Genomic DNA, 23,656 nt, shown 5'->3' with positions numbered 1-23,656 from the left:
TTTTGAAACATTTGTATATTAAAATATTCTTATATTTCAGCTATATCATGTTTTTTTTTTAATAATTCAAGAGTTTAAAATTGTTCGAGTATTTAAAACATTTTTAGTATTTATTAATGTTTTCAAGGGTTTTGCCTTCCTCACCTGACTGAGGCAAGGCTATAAAATCACTCAAAAATTGAACTTTTTAAATAAGCCTCCAAGATATACCTTTACGTATACATATCGGCTCAGAATCGAATTCTGAGCAAATGTCTGTGCGTGTGGATGGACGTAGATTTTTTTTTCTCATTCACTTTTCTCGGAACTGGCTCGGCCGATTTTGTCCGGATCTATGTTTTTGGATTCGTTTTCAGGTTCTTTAAGTCTTTTTTTAATTTCATCCGGTTTGGTGCAGTATTTAAAAAGCAATGTTCGAACAACTGTTTTGTTTGATACAAAAAAGGGTCATTATTTACATAATTTGAAAGCTCCGGCGGATAGCTGTCGGAACTTTCCGCTCAGTGCACGCACACAAACACTACAGTACTTCAAATTGTTCATTAAATTTATCATAGATGGCAGCATCCAGATGTATAGTGTCTTTACTAAGTAAGCGTTAGCCAAAGCTTTCGTAGTGTGAGGTTGCAAGGCTTTTAGGAGGAAGGCAGCAACCACCTTCTGGTGGATTAGGTAATGTTTTGCTTCAATATTTTCAAGTATATGCTGTATTTCGAAACTTTTAAATATTTCAAGTATCACCGATATTACAAGTACAGAACGGATCCGTTAAATTGAAAGGAACAAATCCAAAAATTGAAATCTACATCAAAAAGTGGCACTCACCAGGTGCGCCCCGTACTCGAGCAGCGTCTGGGCCAGCACGGCCGGGCAGGGCCGCGTCAGGGCGGCTAAATGCAGCGGGGTGTTGCCGGCCTCGTCCTGCGCGTTCGGGTCCGCCCCGACCTGGAGCAGCGCCTTCGCGAGGCGGGGCGAGGGCAGCTGGCAGGCGGGGTAGCGACCGACGAGCGCGGCCTCCTTGTAGCACGCGAGGTGGAGCGCCGTCCGGCCGGACTTGGCCACGATCTAGAAGGGAAGAAAATGGTTAGTTTTGGGGAAATTATTGTGAAGGGTTGAGATGATCCTACCTTCAAACTGACTAATTCGTAGAACGCACGCAGAATCTGGTGCTTCATGCTATCACAGCACACTTCTTCGTCCTCGTCGAGCAATCGGGCCAACAGGCAGGCCAGATGCAGCGAGATGACCAGCGCTCGGTTCAACGCCGTGCTGTCCCGTTCGTGGGTCGGCATCTGCTCCAGCATGCGCTGGCCGTACTGAACTTCGCGGATCGACTTCTTGAAGATGATCAACATGTCCGAGGTTTCGATCGGTGGCACGATCCGGCCACGGGTGATGGGTCGACCCGCCTCGCCGAGCATAAAGCTGAACAGTTCGGCAAACGAGAGCAGCGATGATTGGGTCATTGGGTTCAGCGGTTCCAGGATGTTTTGCTGCATGGACAGCGCGTACGTCCACAGCTCGATGCACCGGTCGAAGCGGCCCGAGTCGGCGTAAACGGCACCTCGGAAGCGGATGTAGTAGCTGGTGTCCGGATGGACCGGGCCGAGTATTCGCTCGCGGATTAGCAACGCCTGCATGCGCATCTCATCGGGGTCCATCACGAGCTCGTCCAGCGCGTCCAGGTCGTTCACCTCCTGGCCAAAGTCGTACGCGGGCACGGGTTCTCGGACGGGCTTCGGTAGCACCGGACTGTTGTTGTAGCTAATGAGAAAAACCATCCGTTAATATCTTGATCAACTCCTACTCCATAGCTCAAAATTACCGATCTTCCATGGCACGTTTCCAGAACGAGAGCGCCCCCAACATGTCGCGCTTCTTGTCCACGTAGGTCGCCCCGAGCAGCTCGAGCGCCGCTATCCGGTCTTCCCGCTTCACGAATGGCAAACTGATGAGGTGTTCCACGATGGGCAGGTGACCGGTGACGCTGGCCGCTAGCAGGGGTGTCATTCCTGAAAGCAAACCACAAACAACTCATTCCAACAGTTCATTGAAAAAAACATTCAGCGACGAAACCGTACCGTACGAGTCCACGTCCATGGTGGCGCCGTGCTGGAGCAGCAGCTGCAGGATCTCGAGCGAGCCGGACTCGGCACAGTCGTGCAGCGCGGTGTTGCCCTTGACGCTGCGCCGGTTCACGTCCGCCTTGAGCGAGAGCAGGTATTGTGCGATCTTGTAGTGGCCCTTGTAGCACGCGATCATCAGGCAGGTGTGGCCGTGGCGGTTCGCGACCTCGATGTCTGGAGAGAGTTAGGAAAAGGAAAACAATGGTTAGTATTAAAAAAATCCTAAATCGTAAAAGAAAACGAAAATTTCCCTAGGGGCCATCAATAAATCACGAGAAACCTTCAAAATCAAGCATTACTTTTGAAAAAGATCTACAAATAGTTAATTTTCCCCATTTCATATTTTAGATCTAATTTTTAAATTTTGAAATTATTTTTATTGGAAAGATGATATGAAAATTTTACAGAAGCTTCATTCTTTAACGTTGAAAATTGAACCAAAAAATCAAAATCAAATCAAATTATTCGCTTTACAGCATTGCCTTGGCATTCTCGATTGCGAGATTCCTACTCGAAACTAGGTGTCCGAAGGCTTGATTGTTGGGGCAATTGCAAACCTCTTTTTACACCTTAGTTTCCATCCACCCCGGGATTCGAACTGACGACCTTTGGATTGTTAGTCCAACTGCCTACCAGCGACTCCACCGAGACAGGACCCAGGGAGACGACTCCTACACCTGGACTGAGCTAACTACCTAACCACTAGGTTAGACAAGGACCAACATTTACTTCCCTGTCTGACGGAAGGCGTGATTAGACAAATCTCGTCTCAAAATTTGCCACCGGGACCTTCTGGGATCAAACCCAGGCCAACTGGGTGAGAGGCAACCACGCTTACCCCTACACCACGGTCCCGGCAACGAACCAAGGTTTTTTAAAAAAATATAAAGTGATAAAAAGTTAAATACAAAATTGATTTTTCCGTGTACCTATTTTTCCGAAAAGTCCTAATCATAACCTATAACTTTGAAAAAGACACCAACATCGAATAAAAAATTGAATTGTCTCCACATAGAAGTGATTGATTTGAGATCATTTTGTTGCTGATAAAAGTAAAATGAATGTTCAATACTTTCTAAGAAAACATCTGAAGAACTAAAAGATGGTTTGAACACGTATCTTATCGTGATCAAAACATTTAAACTGACATACCATCATGCCTAGTAAAAAATCATGGTAATATTAAATCAGGGAATAAGGTCACCTGTTATGTCAGAAAAAAGTGTAATTTTACTTCTAAAAATGTGTGAATTCACTACTATTCTAGTGTTTTGCCACATTTTCCATCAAATTTGAGGTAATGTTACTTCACAAAAGTGATAATATTACATATTCAATTTGTTAGGAGGGGGAAGAGGGGCCAACATTTTTTTTTTTTGCGTTACATTATAAAAGAACGCTCCCATTATTTATTAAATTGATAAATCCTTGACTGAATTCTAACTCGATTTTTTCCTTTTTTCCAAAATTTACAAAATTCTATCGTTTAATTTATCTCTTTACTATGTTTATCTAAATTATTGCGTTAAAAAATATCACACAAAAAAACATGTAAATTTCACCTCCATGATGTAATTTTACATGGTGTCTAAGGTATAACTAAACACAAAAAAATATTTCCGAATGTAACATCATTCATGATGTAACACTTTTGCACGTCATTAAACATTTAAATTTAAATTCAATTTGATGTAAATTTGCAACAAATTATACGTAAAAACATGATTTTACGTGTGATTAAACCGTTTACGTCGAATCTCAAGTTTACATCAACTGAGTTTACATGTGATTCATTTTTTCCGTGTCGAGTAAATTTACATTTTTTTCTGTGTACAGTTTCAGTTTTTTTTTTTGAGTCGAATATCATATAAAATTTCCCTTTGCCTCGTTTAATTTTACATACTTTGTACGTCAATTTTACCAAACTATCGCTGAAACAAAATGACAGCAAATAAAGCCGATGCAAATATTTTTGTTCCTCGGCTCTGGCCGTGTCGAGGGGGGACAAAAAAAGTATAAAAATTTAAATAACAAGCCATAATTTCAATATTTGGATGCAAAGTGCAGTTGTTTTGCCATCATTACTTTTCAAAACAAAGTCCAATTAAACATTTTGCGATACTAAACAACGAAAATTTTCAAAAATTCAAAAGATGATTAAATCAACGCAAACATGCTAAAAATGATTTTAAACGCAGGGGAATGCATTTTAAATCAATTTCAACTGATTGCACTTAAATTTCCATTTGAATTTTGATGTTTTTTGAAAAAAAAAATTTCTCAGAATAAATGTGTAATATTATCTATACACTGCCCCTGATTGCATAAATGTCCCATATGCATTTTCATCGATTTCGAGTTATTGATGCAGTTTGGTTCAAAATTGTGTGCTCTTTCAAAAGACATCATCCAGTACTTTGTTCTAGAAATCAGGAGGAAATCCAGTTTTTTTCGCGAAAACTTAACACGTAGCCTTATGTATGGGACAAACTTCAAATGCGTTTTTCTCAGCTTGCTGTTTTTGCATATGGGACATTTATGCGAACATGGGCAGTACAGCAGTTCTCTACGGAATCGGTCTTTTTTTCTTTAATTTTAATTTTTGTAGTTTTTAATCCGTCAGAAACTTTTTTGGTGCCTTCGGTATGCCCAAAGAAGCCATTTTGCATAATTAGTTTGTCCATATAATTTTCCATACAAATTTGGCAGCTGTCCATACAAAAATGATATGTGAAAATTAAAAATCTGTATCTTTTGAAGGAATTTTTTAATCAATTTGGTGTCTTAGGGAAAGTTGAAGGTATGGATATGGACTACACTGAAAAAAATAAAATAAAAAAAATTGGTGGTTTTTAATATCACGTTTTGTCACTAAAACTTGATTTGCAAAAAAACACTATTTTTATTTTTTAATTTTTTAATATGTTTTAGAGGGTATCAAATGGCAACTTTTCAGAAATTTCCTTCTCGAAAAAAAAATCTTTGGCAAAAAATCTTTGACCGAGTTATGATTTTTTGAATGAATACATTTTTTTTCAAAAAATCGAAATATTGGTCGCAAACATTTTTCAATTTCATTTTTCGATGTAAAATTGAATTTGCAATCAAAAAGTACAATAGTGAAATTTTGATAAAGTGCATCGTTTTCAAGTTATAGCCATTTTTATGTGGCTTTTTTTCAAAATAGGCGCAATATTTGATTTTTTTAAATAGTGCCCAGGTTTGCCCACTTTTGAAAAAAAAATTTTTTAGAAAAACGGAGAAAATTCAATTTATTTTGCTTTTTCGGACATTGTTGATACGACCATAAGTTGCTGAGATATGGCCATGCAAAGGTTTAAAAACAAGAAAATTGATATTTTCTGAGTCTCACCCAAAAATATTAGCATTTATTTTATTCCTGCAAAAACCTTTTTGAATAGTTGATTATGTTAATTTAAAATCTTCATGAGACATGAAGTAGTCATTTTTTTAAGCATATAACATTACCATATTTCACCAGAGAAAATTATTAGTTTGAGAGCAGTACTGTCGTCCCGAGCAGGTAGGAATACTTTTAATAAATTTTCCTATCCAATCGATAAATGAATAACAGTTTAATAGCAATTATATATAGCAAAAAAAGCTATTGATTGAAATTTTTTAATTGAATAGAATATAATTTTCGGAAATTCGACCATGTGTTGTTATTCATTTATCTACACCCACAGTAGAAAGCCGAGAGAATAACTCTACCGAAATAGAGGAGAAAAGCAACTCGCGACAAAATTTTGAGGCTAGGAATTTTGACAGGTATGATTTTCATAAAGTATTCGCCTCCTTTTCTCTCCCACAGAAAACCTGGGAACAAGGTAGCTGTCAAACTAGGCCAAAATGTTAAAGTCACTCACAAAATGAACTTTGAGTGATTTGAGTTCATTTCTGACGTCACGATTTTTTCCTCTATAATATACCTCTCGCGGGTGAATCACCACGAAATTGTGTTCATTGAAACAGTTCATCCCATTGACGAATTGACGAACACATTTTTAGAATTCATAACCCGAAACCAGTAACAAGGTACTCACCGGCCCCGTGTGACACTAGGTATTTGACGATCTCGTAGTGGCCGTCGAAGCAGGCCGCCCGCAGCGGCGTGCTGTTCGTTTTGGTTGTACTGTTCACTTTGGCACCGTGCTGGACTAGAAGCTTCACTATGCTGGTGTGGCCGGCGGCGGACGCGCACCAGAGGGGCGGGGCGCCCTCTATCGTTTCGCCGTCGAATATCACTAAAAAATTAGACAAATTGTTAGACCACCTACGTAGATTATGGATGACCCCCCCCTTCCACGATAACGTACCTGAACCCGGCTGTTCGACGTCGGCGTGGCACCGTTTGATCAGATACTGCACCACGTCAAAGTGACCATTCCGGCAGGCAATCAGCAGGGGTGTGGCGCCGCCCGTTTTGGCCGTCACCAGCATCTCTGTCTCGTTCTGGGGCCGGCCGCTGATGTATCGCTGCAATGGGAAAGAAAAAAAAAGTTAAAAACAACGGAAATTAGCATAAGGTTGAAAATAGAACTGAAAAATTGCAAGTCACGAAAATATTTTCGAATTCACAAACATTTTTGGTTGGCTTGTTATGAAATATTTAGCATCAAGCTAATAAACCGATTTATTCAAATTTCACACGACTCAAATTGAATTAAGTTGTCAGCGTAAACAAGTCTGCGAAAATATTTGTCTCCTCGATTTCTGTTTTAAGAGACGAAACTGGTTGATTCAATATTTAAAGCTTCTAAAAAAAAGGATGATGGCAAAAAATTAAACAGTCACGTACCTTCAGACTTAACCCTGAAATATGCATAAGTGTTTTTATGTAATTTGTGAACGCCACATCGTTGAATGATCTTGAATAAAACAGCCATTATCAGCATTTTCACTGTCACCACATTCAAACTGCCGGAGAAAACACACAAAAAATGTCTAAACAACCGTTAATAGCTAAAGAAACCCACACAAAATCGCGCGAAGACGAGCCTCTCAACTCGACCACAGATCAAGTTGGTTGCCCTTGAAAACGAGGAGAACGCACCGGACCCTTGAATTTCCACATTTATTATTAAAAAACAGTTTGTTCATAAATTGTACAAAGATTTTTGTTATAAATATGAATTTTCAATAAACAAAAAAAAAAACAAACTTGATGAGCAAAGGGTTAACTCAAAATCCCTTACAGCCACTTCCAAGCAACGTTTCAGATGTACCCAACATTGCGTAATATCTTACTTCTACTGCTATTTTGGTATGACCCCTGACGCGTTGCAACCGGTTTTGTTAGGTTTATGTTTTTTTTTCTCTCGCCAAACTATATTTCTTTCACCTTACGCGTCATGGCAGGTTTACACACTTAAATTTACGATCATTATCGGATCTTCATTATCTGATGCCACCACCTCCCCTCGTATACGCACAGTACAGAGATGTTGACGAACTTCAAGTTGAATGTCAAGTGGCTTGGAGAGGGCTCTGGGTTTGGAATTGAGTTGTTTTTGTAGATTTGGGTTTGTTTTTGTGATGTTTTTGGTTTTTGGCAAACATTTTTTTATGTAATTTTTGCTTAATAGAGTTTTGAGAACTTTATAAATATTCATTAATTTTGATACTTTGTGGACATTCTTAAATGGATTTGGCAAAAGGTTGGAAATATTCCTCAACCCATGATGCAGTTTTAACTAGTGTGGAGTGCAGTGCATGTGCAGTAATCTTGGCTCGCTTTGATCATTTTAAGGAAATTTAAAATTTCCTAAGCCAGTTTGACAAGTCGCAATAGTGCGATCGATAGCAATAAATTAATGCTAAGTCCAAGTTAGTGGGAATTGGGTCCTAAAATAAAGCTTAGATTGCTGATATTATTGTTTACAGCGATAAAGCTTATTTTTCTGAGTACAATGACCCTTTGTACGACCACAAAGAGTTTAAAATGGATTTTTAAATCAATTTTGAAAAATTAACCTCGCGGTCCTTCTTGACAGAAAAGCTCCTACTTGACAGCTCGTTCCAAGGGGACCATAGTTGATCCATCGAAAACATGTTGTCTTGTCAAAAAAAATTGCATTAAAATGAAAAAATGTGATCAGAAATGGTTTTTAATCGTATTTTTAGCGTTGTACATAAAAATTTACATAGGGCTTTAGTACCCAATTGCGCAATACTTCTTAAATTATTATTCATTTATTTTTTTGCATCAACTGACCCTTCGATCATTTTGATTAGTTTCTTGTTTTTTTTCTTGCGTTTTTTTCTGATTAAAACTGAGTTTTTATACTGACTAGGGGAGATATACCCTTTCGAATCAAGCACCTATCTTCGTCATATGAAGAGTTTAATGCTCGATTAAAGCTCGCCTCAAGTAAGCACGCAAATCTTTGCCATTTACTGACCAAAAAGATCAAATTGAATGCACTTTTGATCCTAAATTCTATTTTGCGAGACCATTTCTCATCATTTTGGTGGCACACACATCCACACACAAGATCAGAGGTTAACTGCTTAACGAAAGTCACCATCAATATCTTTTCACTTGAACATTAGTTAGTCACTCACTTGAAAAATAATTCCGAAACTTGTTAATAATTAGCAAGCGCCATAAAAAAAACAAACGCGCCAAGTCTTTCGACGTTTAACTTTTGACGACCCATTCCAATGGCTGAAGAAAACCGAGCGTGAAGCGAAGGCAAATAAAGAACAAAGGGTGGCCACCAACACCACCAGGCAGCGCCTGTTGGAGGGAGCCAGTGATGCCAGGAAATTTTCTCTATAAATGCTACTTTTCGTGATTGTTCGCTTAAAATTTCATCAATTTTGGCAGCACTAAGCACACCCAAAAAGGCGCTGGAAGAAAAAAAGAACTAAGCTGAAAATAGGAAAATGCGCGAGGCCCGCAAACTCAGAAGGCATCGAAAAATTGAGCGCCCGGTTAAAAAAATAAAATCTTGGGTCTATTCAATTCTATATCATGAAATCATGAATAATTTTTTTTATTGAAGTTCTAATCATAGACTAATAAAAGACTATACAGTGGGATCTGAACCATGACTCAACCTTTTTATGACCCCTCGGCACGGCCGGTTCACTGTCAAAAATGACAGATCAAAATGTCAAGAACTGGCTCCACTGACGATTTTCTGACGTTTCTTTTTTTTTGATTTGATTGGTGAATCTAAACAAACACACACATTCGATTTATTTGAGGATGCATTTGCCATCCCAATAATATCGGAGAACCGGAACAACCGACAGGTTTTTCAGGCTGATCGCCATAATTTTTTAATTTAATTTTAATTTTGCCTTCTATTTCCATCGATTTCGTAATAAGTCGCCGATGGAACAAATGGCCATTCGGCATCGGTTCCGGGTTGATCAGCAGGTGCTGCATGCGGTCATGTAACATCCCTTGGTACTTCCGATTACCGGTTTCACAAGAAATTAAGCACGCGAGAGCAACGATTGCAAAAGGCTTGTGTGCTTGCCGGAATGAACACGATGGTGGTCGGTGTGAAAGCTTCCGGTTCCGGTACACGGAACCCCGGGGAAAGTCGTAGAATCGAACGTATTTGAACCGATCGGAACCAGGATACGCTGAAGCTTTTCTTAGACGCAAGCCCTCCTGATTAGCATGCTGTCCAACTCCACCTTACAGGACATTTCCAACCAAGGTTCCAACTGATATAGCTCTAAGTTGTTTAGTATCAATTAAATCTTCAATCGAAATGTTCATTCAAACTAAAAAAAAAGATGTCTAGAGTGTTGATTAGATCAATCATCATTTACCATCAAATTTACAATGAAAAAGACTTGTAACAATATGATTGTATTTTGCTAAGTCACGGTCATCAAAAGACATTTCTGTGGCTAAGGAATTTAAAACCAGGTTCTAACATAACAGCTCGGTAAACGGCATATTTGATTAAAACAAAGACGACAAAAAGCTGTAAATTTTATATATTTTCAATTCAAACTTAACCACAAATTTACATCAGTAACATACACACAAATACACCCACACATAAGTCGACGACTTGGGGAGCGTTCTTTTATTACGTAACGCAGTAGGGGGAGGGGGTCAGAGGCCGTGTTACGCTCCATACAAATTTTTTAAAATTTGTATGGAAATTTTGTTACGAGGGGGGGGGGAGGGGGTCTATAAGTCCGATTTTTCGCGTTACGTAATAAAAGAACGCTCCCTTGGCTGCGGTAGCCCCAGGTTGGGCCTTCCCCTCGCGGATGCGGTTCTTCTTGGTCGCAGGGTCTACGTTGGTAGGGAAGCCTTCTTCTTGCACACGTCCTTGAGGAACGGTAACGGCACTCTTCAGCCTGGTCATTTCACGCCTTCACTCGAGCATTTCTTCTCCGCCAGTTCTTGCTTTTCCAACTGAAGTTCCTTCAACTTGTTTTGGTGGTAGTGAGCACCGAATGACCCCGCTCCATTTATCTGGGAGGCCGGTGCACGGGCGTGGTCAAGGACATGACAGCGAATTCCCTGGAAAGAGACAAATGATTTCTCGCTTAAGATAGGAAAATCTGGTTAATATGTTCAAATCCTCATATCACAAGAAGAGTTTGAACTACTCAACTGATCTTGTGCTATTTAAAAACACTTAAATCTTACCATTTTGTTTGAATAATAATCGAAGGAGTTCTGCAACAAAAACAAAAATTCCGCCGTCCAACTGATGCGAAAACAAAAACAAACACGATCGCGCCGATGCGATACGCGCGCAAAACAGCACAAAGCAAAATTGAAAAAGGCAGTGCGGCCAAGGAAATCTGTCATACGGGGGGTAAGCCGATGCGGTTCAACGTGGTTCACGCGGTTCACAGCATATGAGTCATATTTTTTTGAAAAAAATGTTCGGAGTGTTTAGTCTTTAATTAGTCTATGTTCTAATGGTTCAATTTAGCTATCAAATTAAATTTTGTCAAAAGTTAGACTTTTGGTAACATTGTTGGGAAAAAATCGTCATAATAGATAGTTAACCAGGAATATATTCAAAACGATTTTGCATGGATTATTTTTGTTTTGAAACATACACAGAAAAAAAAATCATGGTAATATTACATCTGGGAAGGGGTACATCTTTTATGTCAGAAAAAAGGTGTAATTTTACCTCTGGGAATGTGTAATTTTACCACTTTTCTGGTGTAATGTCACTTTTTCAGTCTAAATTGAGGTAAAATTACATCATAAAAGAGGTAATATTCAACCTTCCAAAATTACAGCTTCCAAATTTACATTATTTTTTTCTGTGTAATGGCTTTTTTTTCAAGAACAAATTAATTTGACTTAGAATACTACTTTGAGAATATTCACAAAATCGAAAAAGAAAATTTACATAAAAATGTAAAACATAATTTTAAAAGTAATAAATTGAAATAAGTTATTTTAACTTTCATTGATTTAACCAACACAGAAAAAAAGTTGAATTTTGGAATGTTGAAAATTTGGTAGATTGAATATTACCTCTTTATTTGTGTAATATTACATAAAAAATGTGTAAAAATATGAACCTGATGAATATTCATCAAAAACTGATGAAAATTCATCATTTTCTGGGGTAAAATTTATCATTTATTTTGCCACAAAATCTGCTACCATTTCCTGATGAATATTACCATCATTTTTTTTCTGTGAAACTGAAATTTTTGATGTTTACATTTCCCTTTTGATGAAAGATATGACAACAAACAAATTTATTTCACTTATTTAATGATAGTTCTTTGAGTTAAGGAGCTATTAGACTATGGACGGTTTCCACGCAAAATCGACCATAAAAATACGATTTTGAACCGGACCATTTCCGATCTTTATAAAACTTGCTGGATCGTTTGTCCTTCTCAAATCAACAACTCCTGTGCACTCAGTTTAGTAATTTACAATGGCATTTGAATTTTAGGAATTCTTTTTGTTTTAAATTATTGGTAATTACAATTAAATTGAAAAAATCATATCTTTCGAAGCAGATGTTCAAAAAAATCGATCGAAAGTGTGTTTTAACGAAAATCGTGCGCTCTTTTCAATGAAAATATTTCCAAAAGCCGAAACTTTCATTTTCGATCAAAAAACAGCCAAAAATCCAATTTTCTTCGAAAATCAGGCTGAATACACCCTTTGATTCAAATTTTGCCATTACCATTCGAAAGAGCGGACAATTTCCCACTTTTCTTCCATAGACACCAAGTTGGAGCGAAAGCGTTTTCGAGTGGTTTGTAAATAAAAACCTTTTTTCGTTTTTTTTTATTTTTTTCAAAAAACTAAATTACATGTTTTATGGCAAATTTTGTAACAGATCCCATTTTTAAACATAAAATAAAGTTCTGCTTCCGTGTTTTTGAGTTTTTCCTTGACGTACCAGTTTCAAATACATATAAAAGGATCGAAATAATGAAAAGGTGCACCTTAAAGTAACATTTCCTGAACCATTTTTATTATGGAAAAATGTTTATCTCACTCGTCAGTGTTGTTAATACCTGCAAATTTTTTTTTCCTATTTTTTATGGGTCTTAGGGTGATTCCTGTCGCGTCAGGGCGGTTCAAAGATGACAATTTTGAGTATTTTTTAATAATCATTGTCAAACGCCGTTTAAACTGAACTCATGCGTATTTTTCCTTGAAAGCCAAATTAGTAACTTTCCATGTACAAACCGGATAACTTTAGTTGGTTTAAACAATGTCAAGTTGTTTTTAGAAATATGTGTTTATTTTTTTTTTTTGAAAATCGCCATAATTGTCATTTTAAAGCACACCCTGACGTGCCAGGAACCACCTTAATAACCTCAGTGTCTTGCGAACCTTCGTGGTGAACGGACACTAGAGCTGCGGTATTTTTTACTACCTAAGCTCAGAGTTATTTCAAAACAAAATTCACAGTCTTTTTAAAGACTACCTGAGTTATTTTCCAAAATTCTAAACAGTCTTTTCAAGACTAACCCCACCTGAAATTTTGTTGTATTTTACAAACGAAGCCATCTTTTAAGAGAACTTTGCTTGCAAAATGCGTCAAAACAAAGGTAAACGCAAATCTTCTGAAGATTTGGTCGTTACGTCGGTGAAGCGTTTGAACGCTAAACCGGCTATCGGCAACAGAAAACGAAAACAGCCTCTTCTGAGGTCTGATTCTGATTCTGAATGTGAGGTCAATCCTCCAATTCCATTGACAAACAGTTTCGGTGTTTTATCCGAAACTGAAGACATGGAACCTTCTCCTCGTACTGAGCCTTCTGCCGTCGAGAAACGAGTAAAGGCTCCGCCAATTGTAGTGACTTCCGTCTCCGATTTGGCCAGCTTTCGAACGCAACTGAAGAATTGCAAGGAAACTTGCAATTTGAAGGTTTCGTTCCAGCTTGGTCGAAGAGGAGAATGTCGCTTGTTGACGGAATCTTTACAAGATCACCAAACTTTTGTTGGTTATTTGAAAACCACAAACACAATTTCTACACATATGAGACCAAGAATGCTCGGCCATTCAAGGCGGTCTTGAAAGGTCTCTCCAACGACTTGTCGGTGGATGAGATCAAAAACGAACTTAAGGTGTTGCTTGGCTTTGCCCCATCCCAAGTAATACCAATGAAGAAAAAATCAAACGGGAATATTTCTCGCTTTGGTTTGACTTCACAATTTTATCTGATTCATTTCAACAGAAATGAAATCAACAATTTGAAACTTTTGGACAAAGTACAGTTTTTGTTCCATGTACGGGTAAAGTGGGAGCATTTTAAGAAACATGGCGGTAATGGCCAGAATCTGACCCAGTGCCGGCGTTGCCAGGCATTCGGTCACGGTACTGATCATTGCGCCATGGTTCCAAAATGCATGGTTTGCGGGGATTCTTCTCACGACAAGGACAATTGTCCCGTGAAAGAAGTCACCCAATTTAAATGTGCAAATTGTGGTGGAAATCACAAATCAAATTTCTGGGATTGCCCCATCAGAAAAAGGTTTTGGATTCTCGTGCTAAGCATCAGCCGAAATCCAAACCGAAATTTTCTCAAAGTCAGGTTGTACCTGCATCTTTAAATCAAACGTTCGTGCTGTCTCACTCGAACAATGCTAGAAATACCCCTACCGTGGAAAAGTTAGGTAACAACAATGGCATTTCTTATGCTAACGTCGTTTCGGGTTCGGGTTCATCCACGAATTTTAAATCCTCTACCAATCTTTCTGAAATTGGGCAGGTACCTCAAATCTCATTTGAAAATTTTTCTGCTGGCAACGCTTTGGGATCTTCTGATCTCGGCGATGTTACGTTTGAAAAATGACTTTTTGCAAAACTCACTGTTTGGTTTGATTCAAACAATGAGTAATGCTACATCCATGATGGAAGCAATCCAGATTGGATTAAAATTTGCGAATGATGTTGTTCTTACCCTGAAGTTTAATCATGGATCTAAGTAATTCCATCAATATTATGAATTTTAATGCTCGCTCTTTAAAAGCGAAAGAAAATGAATTTTTCAACTTTTACGAGTTCATAACGTGCATGTTGCTGTTATAACCGAAACATTTTTAAAAACTGGCACTTATTTGAAAAGTGATCCAGATTATAAAGTTATAACTAATAACCGAATGAATCGAAATGGCGGTGGAGTTGCAATAGTTATCCACCGTAGTATGACTTATAGCACTTTACGTGACTTTAAGTTAAAAGTTATTGAAAGTTTGGGCATTGAACTTGAAACTTCTTTTGGGAAAATTATGATTGCAGCTGCATATGCCTTTCCAATGCACTGGGGAAAATAAAAATTATTTCAAAGGGGATTTGAATAAACTTACTCGGCATAGATCTCGATTTTTGATTATCGGTGATTTTAATGCCAAACACCAATCTTGGAATAATTCTAAAGTAAATTCCAATGGTAAAATTCTATTCAGAGATTGCACTTCTGGTCTTTATTCGGTTTTATACCCGAATGGGCCAACTTGCTTTTCTTCTGTTAGAAATCCATCAACAATTGATTTGGTTTTGACAAATCAAAGTCAGTATTGTGGTCCTTTAGTGACTCATGCTGATTTTGATTCTGATCATCTTCCAGTAACTTTTTCACTTTCTCATGAAGCAGTTACCAGACCCAATAGTTCTGTGTTTAATTACCACAAAGCTAATTGGGACAGGTATCAGCATCATATTGAGAATAATTTAAATCATGATTTTGTTTTAGAAACCAAAGCTGATATTGATTCAGCCTTGGAATCTTTAACTAATGCAATTTTGGATGCTAGGAATATTGCTATTCCTAAAGTCCAAGTCAAATTTGATTCTCCCATTATTGATGACGATCTTCAGCTTCTGATTCGTCTGAAAAATGTTCGCCGAAGACAGTATCAACGTTCTCGTGATCCTGCACTGAAGCGAATTCAAAAGATTTGCAAAAGGTTATTGACCACAGATTCACTCTCCTGCGAAATGAAAAGTTCGCAAGAGATGTCGAACAAATTAAACCTTATTCCAAACCTTTTGGAAACTTTCAAAGGTTCTTAAGAAACCTCAAAACCCATCCCTTCTTTAAAAGATGGTGATAATATTCTATTAACTAATGGGGAAAAAGCTCAAAAACTTGCTCAGCAGTTTGAGAGTGCTCATAATTTCAACTTGAATGTTTTGAGTCCTATTGAAAATCAAATTTCAATAGAATTTCAGAATATTGTTGAACAAGAATTTTCATCAGATGAAGTTTTTAATACGGATCTGAATGAAATAAAATCTATTATCAAAAAATTTAAAAATATGAAAGCCCCTGGTGAGGATGGCATTTTTACATTTTAATTAAAAATTACCAGAAGCAACTTTAAGTAGCTTGGTCAAAATTTTCAACAAATGTTTTGATTTGGCATATTTTCCCAGTAGTTGGAAAAATGCCAAAGTAATTCCGATTTTGAAACCGGATAAAAATCCTGCTGAAGCCTCAAGCTATCGGCCCATTAGTTTGCTTTCATCTATTAGTAAATTATTCGAAAGAATAATTCTTAATAGAATGATGACGCACATTAATGAAAATTCAATTTTCGCTGATGAGCAGTTTGGATTTCGCCTTGGGCATTCAACTACTCATCAGTTGTTGAGAGTTTCAAATTTAATTCGAAGCAACAAATCTGAGGGCTATTCTACTGGCGCTGCTCTTCTAGACATAGAAAAAGCATTTGACAGTGTTTGGCATAAAGGTTTGATTGCGAAATTGAAAAGGTTTAATTTTCCGATTTATATCGTGAAAATTATTCAAAATTATTTGACGGATCGTACTCTGCAGGTATGTTATCAGAATAGCAAATCTGATCAACTACCTGTACGTGCTGGCGTCCCTCAAGGAAGCATTTTGGGTCCAATTTTATACAATATTTTTACTTCTGACTTGCCTGATTTGCCCCCAGGATGTCAGAAATCACTTTTTGCTGATGACACAAGCATCTCCGCCAAAGGTAGAAGCCTTCGTGTCATCACAAGAAGATTACAAAAAGCTTGGATATTTTCAATTCTTATTTGAAAGAATGGAAAATTACTCCAAATGCTGCAAAACTCAACTTATTATTTTCCCTCACAAACCAAGGGCTGATTTTCTTAAACCAAAAGTCATCACATTATAAAGATGAATGAGGTAAATTTAAAGTGGGAGGATCAAGTGAAATATCTTGGACTTGCTTTTGACAAAAACCTTACTTACAAGGATCACATTGAAAGTATCCAGGTTAAATGTAACAAATATATTAAATGTTTGTATCCACTTATAAACAGGAATTCTAGACTTTGTCTCAAGAATAAACTGTTAATTTATAAACAAATTTTCAGACCTGCCATGCTTTATGCTGTGCCGATCTGGACAAGCTGTTGCTTAACCAGGAAGAAAAACTTCAGAGGATTCAGAACAAAATTCTGAAAATGATTCTGAAACTTCCTCCCTGGTTCAGCACCAGTGAACTTCATCAATTAGCCGAAGTTGACACTTTGGATGTTATGTCCAATAAGATAATTGATGCATTTCGACAAAAATCATTGCAGTCTTCAGCTGCATTGATCCGCTCTTTATATAGTTTATAAGTTAGTTTTAAGGTATCCCTTTTCCCTTTTGTACATGTAGGACCTCCTACATTTGAAATCACTGAATAGCGAAAGCTACAATATTTCATGAATAAATGAAAGTTGCTAGTATTTAAAATTGAGGTGAAAAGTCATCGTTTGTGATTGGACACTCAATAATATTTTAACTGAATGAATGTACATGGAAAAGAAATTGGAATAAATATAAATTAAAAAAAAAAAAAAAAACCTTAATAACCTAACAAAAATTATGTATAAAGCCCGAGAATCCCGAAGATTTGAAGCCGATCCGAGCACCTTAGAGTTTGGCCATGCCGTTTGCCTGGAAAATTGTTGTAAGTCACTTAGCAGAATTTTGTAAGATGTTCAATAATTTGTCAACGTGTTTTTTTTTCTCACAATTAAAATAAAATAAAATCCAACACAGGATTTTTGATTTGTCATCCTGAGAATAATTTAAGTAATAGTAGGACGAAAAGGGAAAAAATATCACAGAATTTTACAATTTGCAGCTTTTCTATACAAAAATTGTTGTAACTTTTCAGAGATTTGATGAAATAGCATGTTTATTCTGCAAATTTATTCTTGATATAATTAGTTTCAATTCTACGCAAATAGTTTTGATAAACACGAATAAATGATGTTTCCAGATGAATTTGGAAAATAAAATAAGAAAAAAACTATTTTGCAGGTATTAACAACACTGACGAGTGTGATAAACATTTTTCCATAATAAAAATGGTTCAGGAAATGTTAGCTTAAGTGCACCTTTTTTGGTTATCTTTAGTAATTATTTCGTTCCTTTTATATGTATTTGAAACTGGTACGTCAAGGAAAAACTCAAAAACACGGAAGCAGAACTTTATTTTAAGTTTAAAAATGGGATCTGTTACAAAATTTGCCATAAAACATGTAATTTAGTTTTTGGAAAAAATTAAAAAAACGAAAAAGGTTTTTATTTACAAACCACTGAAAACGCTTTCGCTCCAACTTGGTGTCTATGGAAGAAAAGTGGGAAATTGTCCGCTCTTTCGAATGGTAATGGCAAAATTTGAATCAAAGGGTGTATTCAGCCTGATTTTCGAAGAAAATTGGATTTTTGGCTGTTTTTTGATCGAAAATGAAAGTTTCGGCTTTTGGAAGTATTTTCATTGAAAAGAGCGCACGATTTTCGTTAAAACACACTTTCGATCGATTTTTTGAACATCTGCTTCGAAAGATATGATTTTTTCAATTGAATTGTAATTACCAATAATTTAAAACTAAAAGAATTCCTAAAATTCAAATGCCATTGTAAATTACTAAACTGAGTGCACAGAAGTTGTTGATTTGAGTAGGACAAACGATCCAGCAAGTTTTAATAAGATCGGAGATGGTCCGGATTTTGAGTGGTCGATTTCGCGTGGAAACCGTCTATGGCAAACAAACAAACAAACCCGAGCAGACGGAAATAACTTGGGAATAACTTTTTTTGTTATTTGAAAATACTAGACAAATAACATGTTATGTTATTTATAACAAGATTTGTTATTCGTCGTTATGAATTTTTTGTTTTTGTATTTACAGACTAATAACATTTTTAGTTATTCTTCGAACAAATCTTTGTTATTATTTTTTGTTATTTTAACAACTAATCCGATCATCCCAATAACATTTGGAGATATTCTTCCATTACAAGAAATTTTATTCCAAAGTTGTTTTGGATTTCAACCAATATCAGACCAATAACAAATTATGTTATGATAACATAAATTGTTCCGATTATTTTATGAAGATTTTAGAGTACCATGAAATTGCCGTGAAATTTAAATATTTTGTAATTGGCATGCCGTAGTAGTCAAAAAGTAGTAAGTCACACGAAAATGCCTCGCAACATGCACTGACACAATATATTTAGTTAATTTACACCCAGAACTGGACATCGGCATACGAGAGGATAAAGAGCACGATTCGGTAGTAAAATGGTACTGTGTGCGGACTGAGAGGATAAATCCCGAAATTACCGAGAGTACTTTACTCATGAGTTAATCTTCAAAAAAAGTTCATGTATCAAAAAAAAAGTACCGGTACCGAGACTCGAACCCAAGACCTTTGGCATATTGAACCGTGCCTATGCCGTATGGGCCACCATGTTTCGGTGACTAAGTGGCGGTCATTTGTCCACATAAGCCACTACATAGGATGAACTATTCCAATGAACGAATAAACACTACACAGCTAAAAAAGTAGTATGTATGTGCATGTAAAAGGCCTGGGTGTAAAATAAATATTGCATTATTTTATGCAATTATATGTGATTTTACACCCTGAAATATGTAGCCCATCAGTATGGGAAACCTACTTGACCGAAATGTCAAGCTCACGTATGCGTTTATCTTTTCCAGCTTTTCATCGGTCTGATGGCCGAGTGGGCTAAGGCGCCAGTCCTTACTGTTGGTGCTGGGTTTGAATCCCGTCGGTTGCAACTTTTTTTTGTGTTTGCAAAAAATGGACATGCAGTGTGTAATATTAAGTGTTTATTTTGACGAAGGTGATGTGCATGCGTTTGCATGCGATTTTACCATCGGATTTTTTGCTGTGTATATTAGGGTGGGTACGTTTTTCAAAAAGTTCTCGGATCAAGTTTTAGTATGGTTCCCCTTGTAGGGCATGCAAAATAGCACTTTCCTCACATTTCTTTTCGTGAGGACTATCCCCTCGTTCTTTAACTTTGGGTGTAAATTCTTTACAAAATATCTTGTAGATTAAGATGTGAAAGAAATTTCATGTCATACTTCCATGTGTTAAGTAAACCGTTCATATAAAAAAAATTGAAAGATGATTCTAGTGCTGAAAAATTCAAAATTTCAACACCCATTTCAGTGCTGAAATATAGCACTTTTCAGCATTGGCATTAAAGGTATTAATTTTCTTATCTGTTATTTTTGTAGGTTATGTATGCAATTTTGTCGTTCGTGAATGATAGAAAAAATAAGTAAATAGAACAAAAAATATGGAAATATTCATCAGGAAATGGTGACAGATTTAGTGTCAGAAATGTGTAGTATTACATCAGGAATGGGTAAATATTCATCAGTTTCTGATAAATTTTCATCAGGTTCACTTTTTTACACATTTTTACAACCAACCCAAATTTCAATTTTCCAAAATTATGTTTTTTTTCTGGGTAGTTTTATGACGGAATTGCAAAAATATTGTTTCTGTTATTTTTGCGAAACATTTACGTGTTTAAACTTTAAACTTTTTACAATGCTTTCCTTGCTTATAGTTTAGCAACATAAATAAAATAAGCAGGATGAAATTTTATTTTAATTCGATAAATCTATCTTAACAGAATATTGACAAATCCACATTATTGTGGAAATATATTTAAATTTAAACAATTATACGTTTTCAAAAGAGAGCAGGATTTTTTTCTAATTTTTTTGTGGTTTGCTGTTACATTCTGATCGATTTTTGAAGCATTTTATCCCCTTGTTTTTAAAATGAATTTTAAAGCTATATAAACTCTCCAAAATTTTCCACTCGATTCACCTCTCGCATCGACTTTTCCCACGACGTTTTCTGCAGCCCGAGCCAGTAGCGCAGCACGATCACAACGAGCAGCATCTGCCTTAGGATCATCACTTTAGACACCAGCACACTTTCGACACTTTTCCACTTGAGCACCTTGTACAGGGCGGTAATGTAGAGCAACATTTTGTCGTTTTTTTGTGTGTCCTCTCCCGGTCACTGCCAAAATTGAACTGCGTTCTTCACTTCCACCTTCCAGAAGCCAGACACAGGGAGATCACTTAGAACCGTTCACACGAGAACTGGAAGAACTTGTTGCACAAGTTTCAAAAGTTTACTTTTTGGGGAACGAAATTCTGACAAATTCCAGCTTGATGGACACAGTGGCAATGACAAAACAGTCAAATTTCAATGTTTTCTGTGATTCTGCCTGCGAATCCGTGATCAGCACCTGATGTGGCCGCGCCAACCGTTCGAGGGAAACTAATATTTGCACCCTCCCCCTCCAACGTGGACGGCGAGGCAAACATCTTTTCGTTTCCGTTAATCGGCGTCGACATCGAAGTGACACTCCAACTGGATGTCTCAAACTAACGTTTTAAGCAAAAAAAAAAACACAGATAATTTGTGAAAATTGATGCTAATTGCGCCATGAGCTGGGAAGTTAACGAAACGCGACGAAAACGAACAAATATTTTTAAACATTTTTGAAGGATGCCAGTTGTGCCGATTTGAGGAAAACTAAACATGTTAAGAAAACCAGCTCGGCTGAGGTGGTTGGACTTCCTTGTGATAATTTTAAAGGTAAGTGAATGTATTTTTGATTTTTTAAATTTCAAATAATGTTTGCTTCAACAAGTTTTCAATCATTTGTTGATACATTTTAAAATTATCATGCATTTTCTTTAAATTGTAAAAATCAGCAAATAAGATTGTTGTTGTTCAGAAATAGATGTTTCTATCCTTGATGGTGTGTTCAACAAAGTGGAAAGTTTGCGTAATTTGTCACTATACTCAATAGCTTGGCGTCTGGAGATGTTTGTTTCGATAAAAAAATATCATTTTTCATAGTTTCTTCTCGCGAGGAAGTGGCATCCTTGAAACTAAAAATAGCAGTTTTATTTTTAAATAGAAAATGATTTAAACATGTCTGTGGAATCAGAGTCGAAGTCAGCAAAATTGGCGCTCTTTTAATTACGTGAATTTTGTTAAATTGGGATTATTTGTAGGCTTGCAAGCATGCTTTACCAATAATATTGCAATGACAGGGTTGCCAGGTAAATCGAAATGGCTGGTCACATTTCAAAGCCTTTTAAATTTCGAAATTTTTTTTTTAAAGAGCAAAAAAAAAATTTTTTTGAACAAATAATTTCCGAGTTATTAAAGTTTGAAAAATGAGGGATAACTTGACACTGAGAAAAACTCATCGCAAAAATTTCTGTTTTCAGAAGTTTAATCTGAGCCACTCAGCGTGATCAACACAGTCAAAAAAAAAAAATTGTAGGAAATTATCTCAACCATTCGAAAATATTTTTTTGCAAGTGTGATTTTGCTTCATACTAAATTTAAATGCAAAAAAATCAACTTTTTCAAAATTTGGTCTATTTGGTCAATTTATCAAAAATGGCTAAAATATTTTTTTTTTTTCAAATTTGCTTTTGCATCTAACATATTTTTGCATTAATGATAACATTTCAAAATTTTCAATAAAAAAATTATGCACCATCCTATGTACAAGTTAGAAAAAAAATTACAATTACAATTACAATTACAATTACAATTACAATTACAATCACAATCACAATTACAATTACAATTACAATTACAATTACAATTACAATTACAATTACAATTACAATTACAATTACAATTACAATTACAATTACAATTACAATTACAATTACAATTACAATTACAATTACAATTACAATTACAATTACAATTACAATTACAATTACAATTACAATTACAATTACAATTACAATTACAATTACAATTACAATTACAATTACAATTACAATTACAATTACAATTACAATTACAATTACAATTACAATTACAATTACAATTACAATTACAATTACAATTACAATTACAATTACAATTACAATTACAATTACAATTACAATTACAATTACAATTACAATTACAATTACAATTACAATTACAATTACAATTACAATTACAATTACAATTACAATTACAATTACAATTACAATTACAATTACAATTACAATTACAATTACAATTACAATTACAATTACAATTACAATTACAATTACAATTACAATTACAATTACAATTACAATTACAATTACAATTACAATTACAATTACAATTACAATTACAATTACAATTACAATTACAATTACAATTACAATTACAATTACAATTACAATTACAATTACAATTACAATTACAATTACAATTACAATTACAATTACAATTACAATTACAATTACAATTACAATTACAATTACAATTACAATTACAATTACAATTACAATTACAATTACAATTACAATTACAATTACAATTACAATAACAATTACAATTACAATTACAATTACAATTACAATTACAATTACAATTACAATTACAATTTCAAATATTCAATATTACGCCCTTTTCAAATGTTAGTCTTGGTTTAAGAATTTTGAAAATATTTTTTTCGAAAAGATCGGAAAATTTCACGAATGTTTCATATTTTAACATTGAAAATCGGACCATTAGTTGCTGAGATATCGACATTAGAAAATGGTGTGTTGTTTGGGTGGGACTTAGAAAACATCAATATTCCTGTTTTTAAACCTTTGCATGGCAATATCTCAGCAACGAAGGGTCGTATCAACAAAGTTTAAAAGTGCAAAATATAGAAATTTTTCTCAGCTTTTAAAAAATATTTTTTTCAAAGGTGGGCAAACATGTGCACATATTTAAAAAAAT

At 35.7% G+C, this 23,656-nt stretch overlaps 1 protein-coding gene across 1 annotated transcript in view; it reads right to left on the bottom strand.

Annotated features, from left to right (window-relative positions):
* The window catches only part of LOC6047886 (protein fem-1 homolog CG6966), a 107,310-nt gene that overhangs the window by 6,454 nt on the left and 77,200 nt on the right, over positions 1-23,656 (bottom strand). The window contains exons 2-7 of the mRNA XM_038260243.1: positions 6,467-6,626; positions 6,194-6,394; positions 2,082-2,300; positions 1,826-2,012; positions 1,128-1,764; positions 826-1,065 (exon numbers count right to left, since the gene is read on the bottom strand). Of these exons, the coding sequence (XP_038116171.1) occupies positions 826-1,065; positions 1,128-1,764; positions 1,826-2,012; positions 2,082-2,300; positions 6,194-6,394; positions 6,467-6,626 (1,644 nt within the window). The remainder of the gene's footprint in view (positions 1-825; positions 1,066-1,127; positions 1,765-1,825; positions 2,013-2,081; positions 2,301-6,193; positions 6,395-6,466; positions 6,627-23,656) is intronic.

The sequence above is a fragment of the Culex quinquefasciatus genome, chromosome 3 (genome assembly GCF_015732765.1).
Source record: "Culex quinquefasciatus strain JHB chromosome 3, VPISU_Cqui_1.0_pri_paternal, whole genome shotgun sequence".
Lineage (NCBI taxonomy): Eukaryota > Metazoa > Arthropoda > Insecta > Diptera > Culicidae > Culex > Culex quinquefasciatus.
Note: the sequence above shows the minus strand (reverse complement) of the source record. Positions and strands in the feature narration are given on the sequence as shown.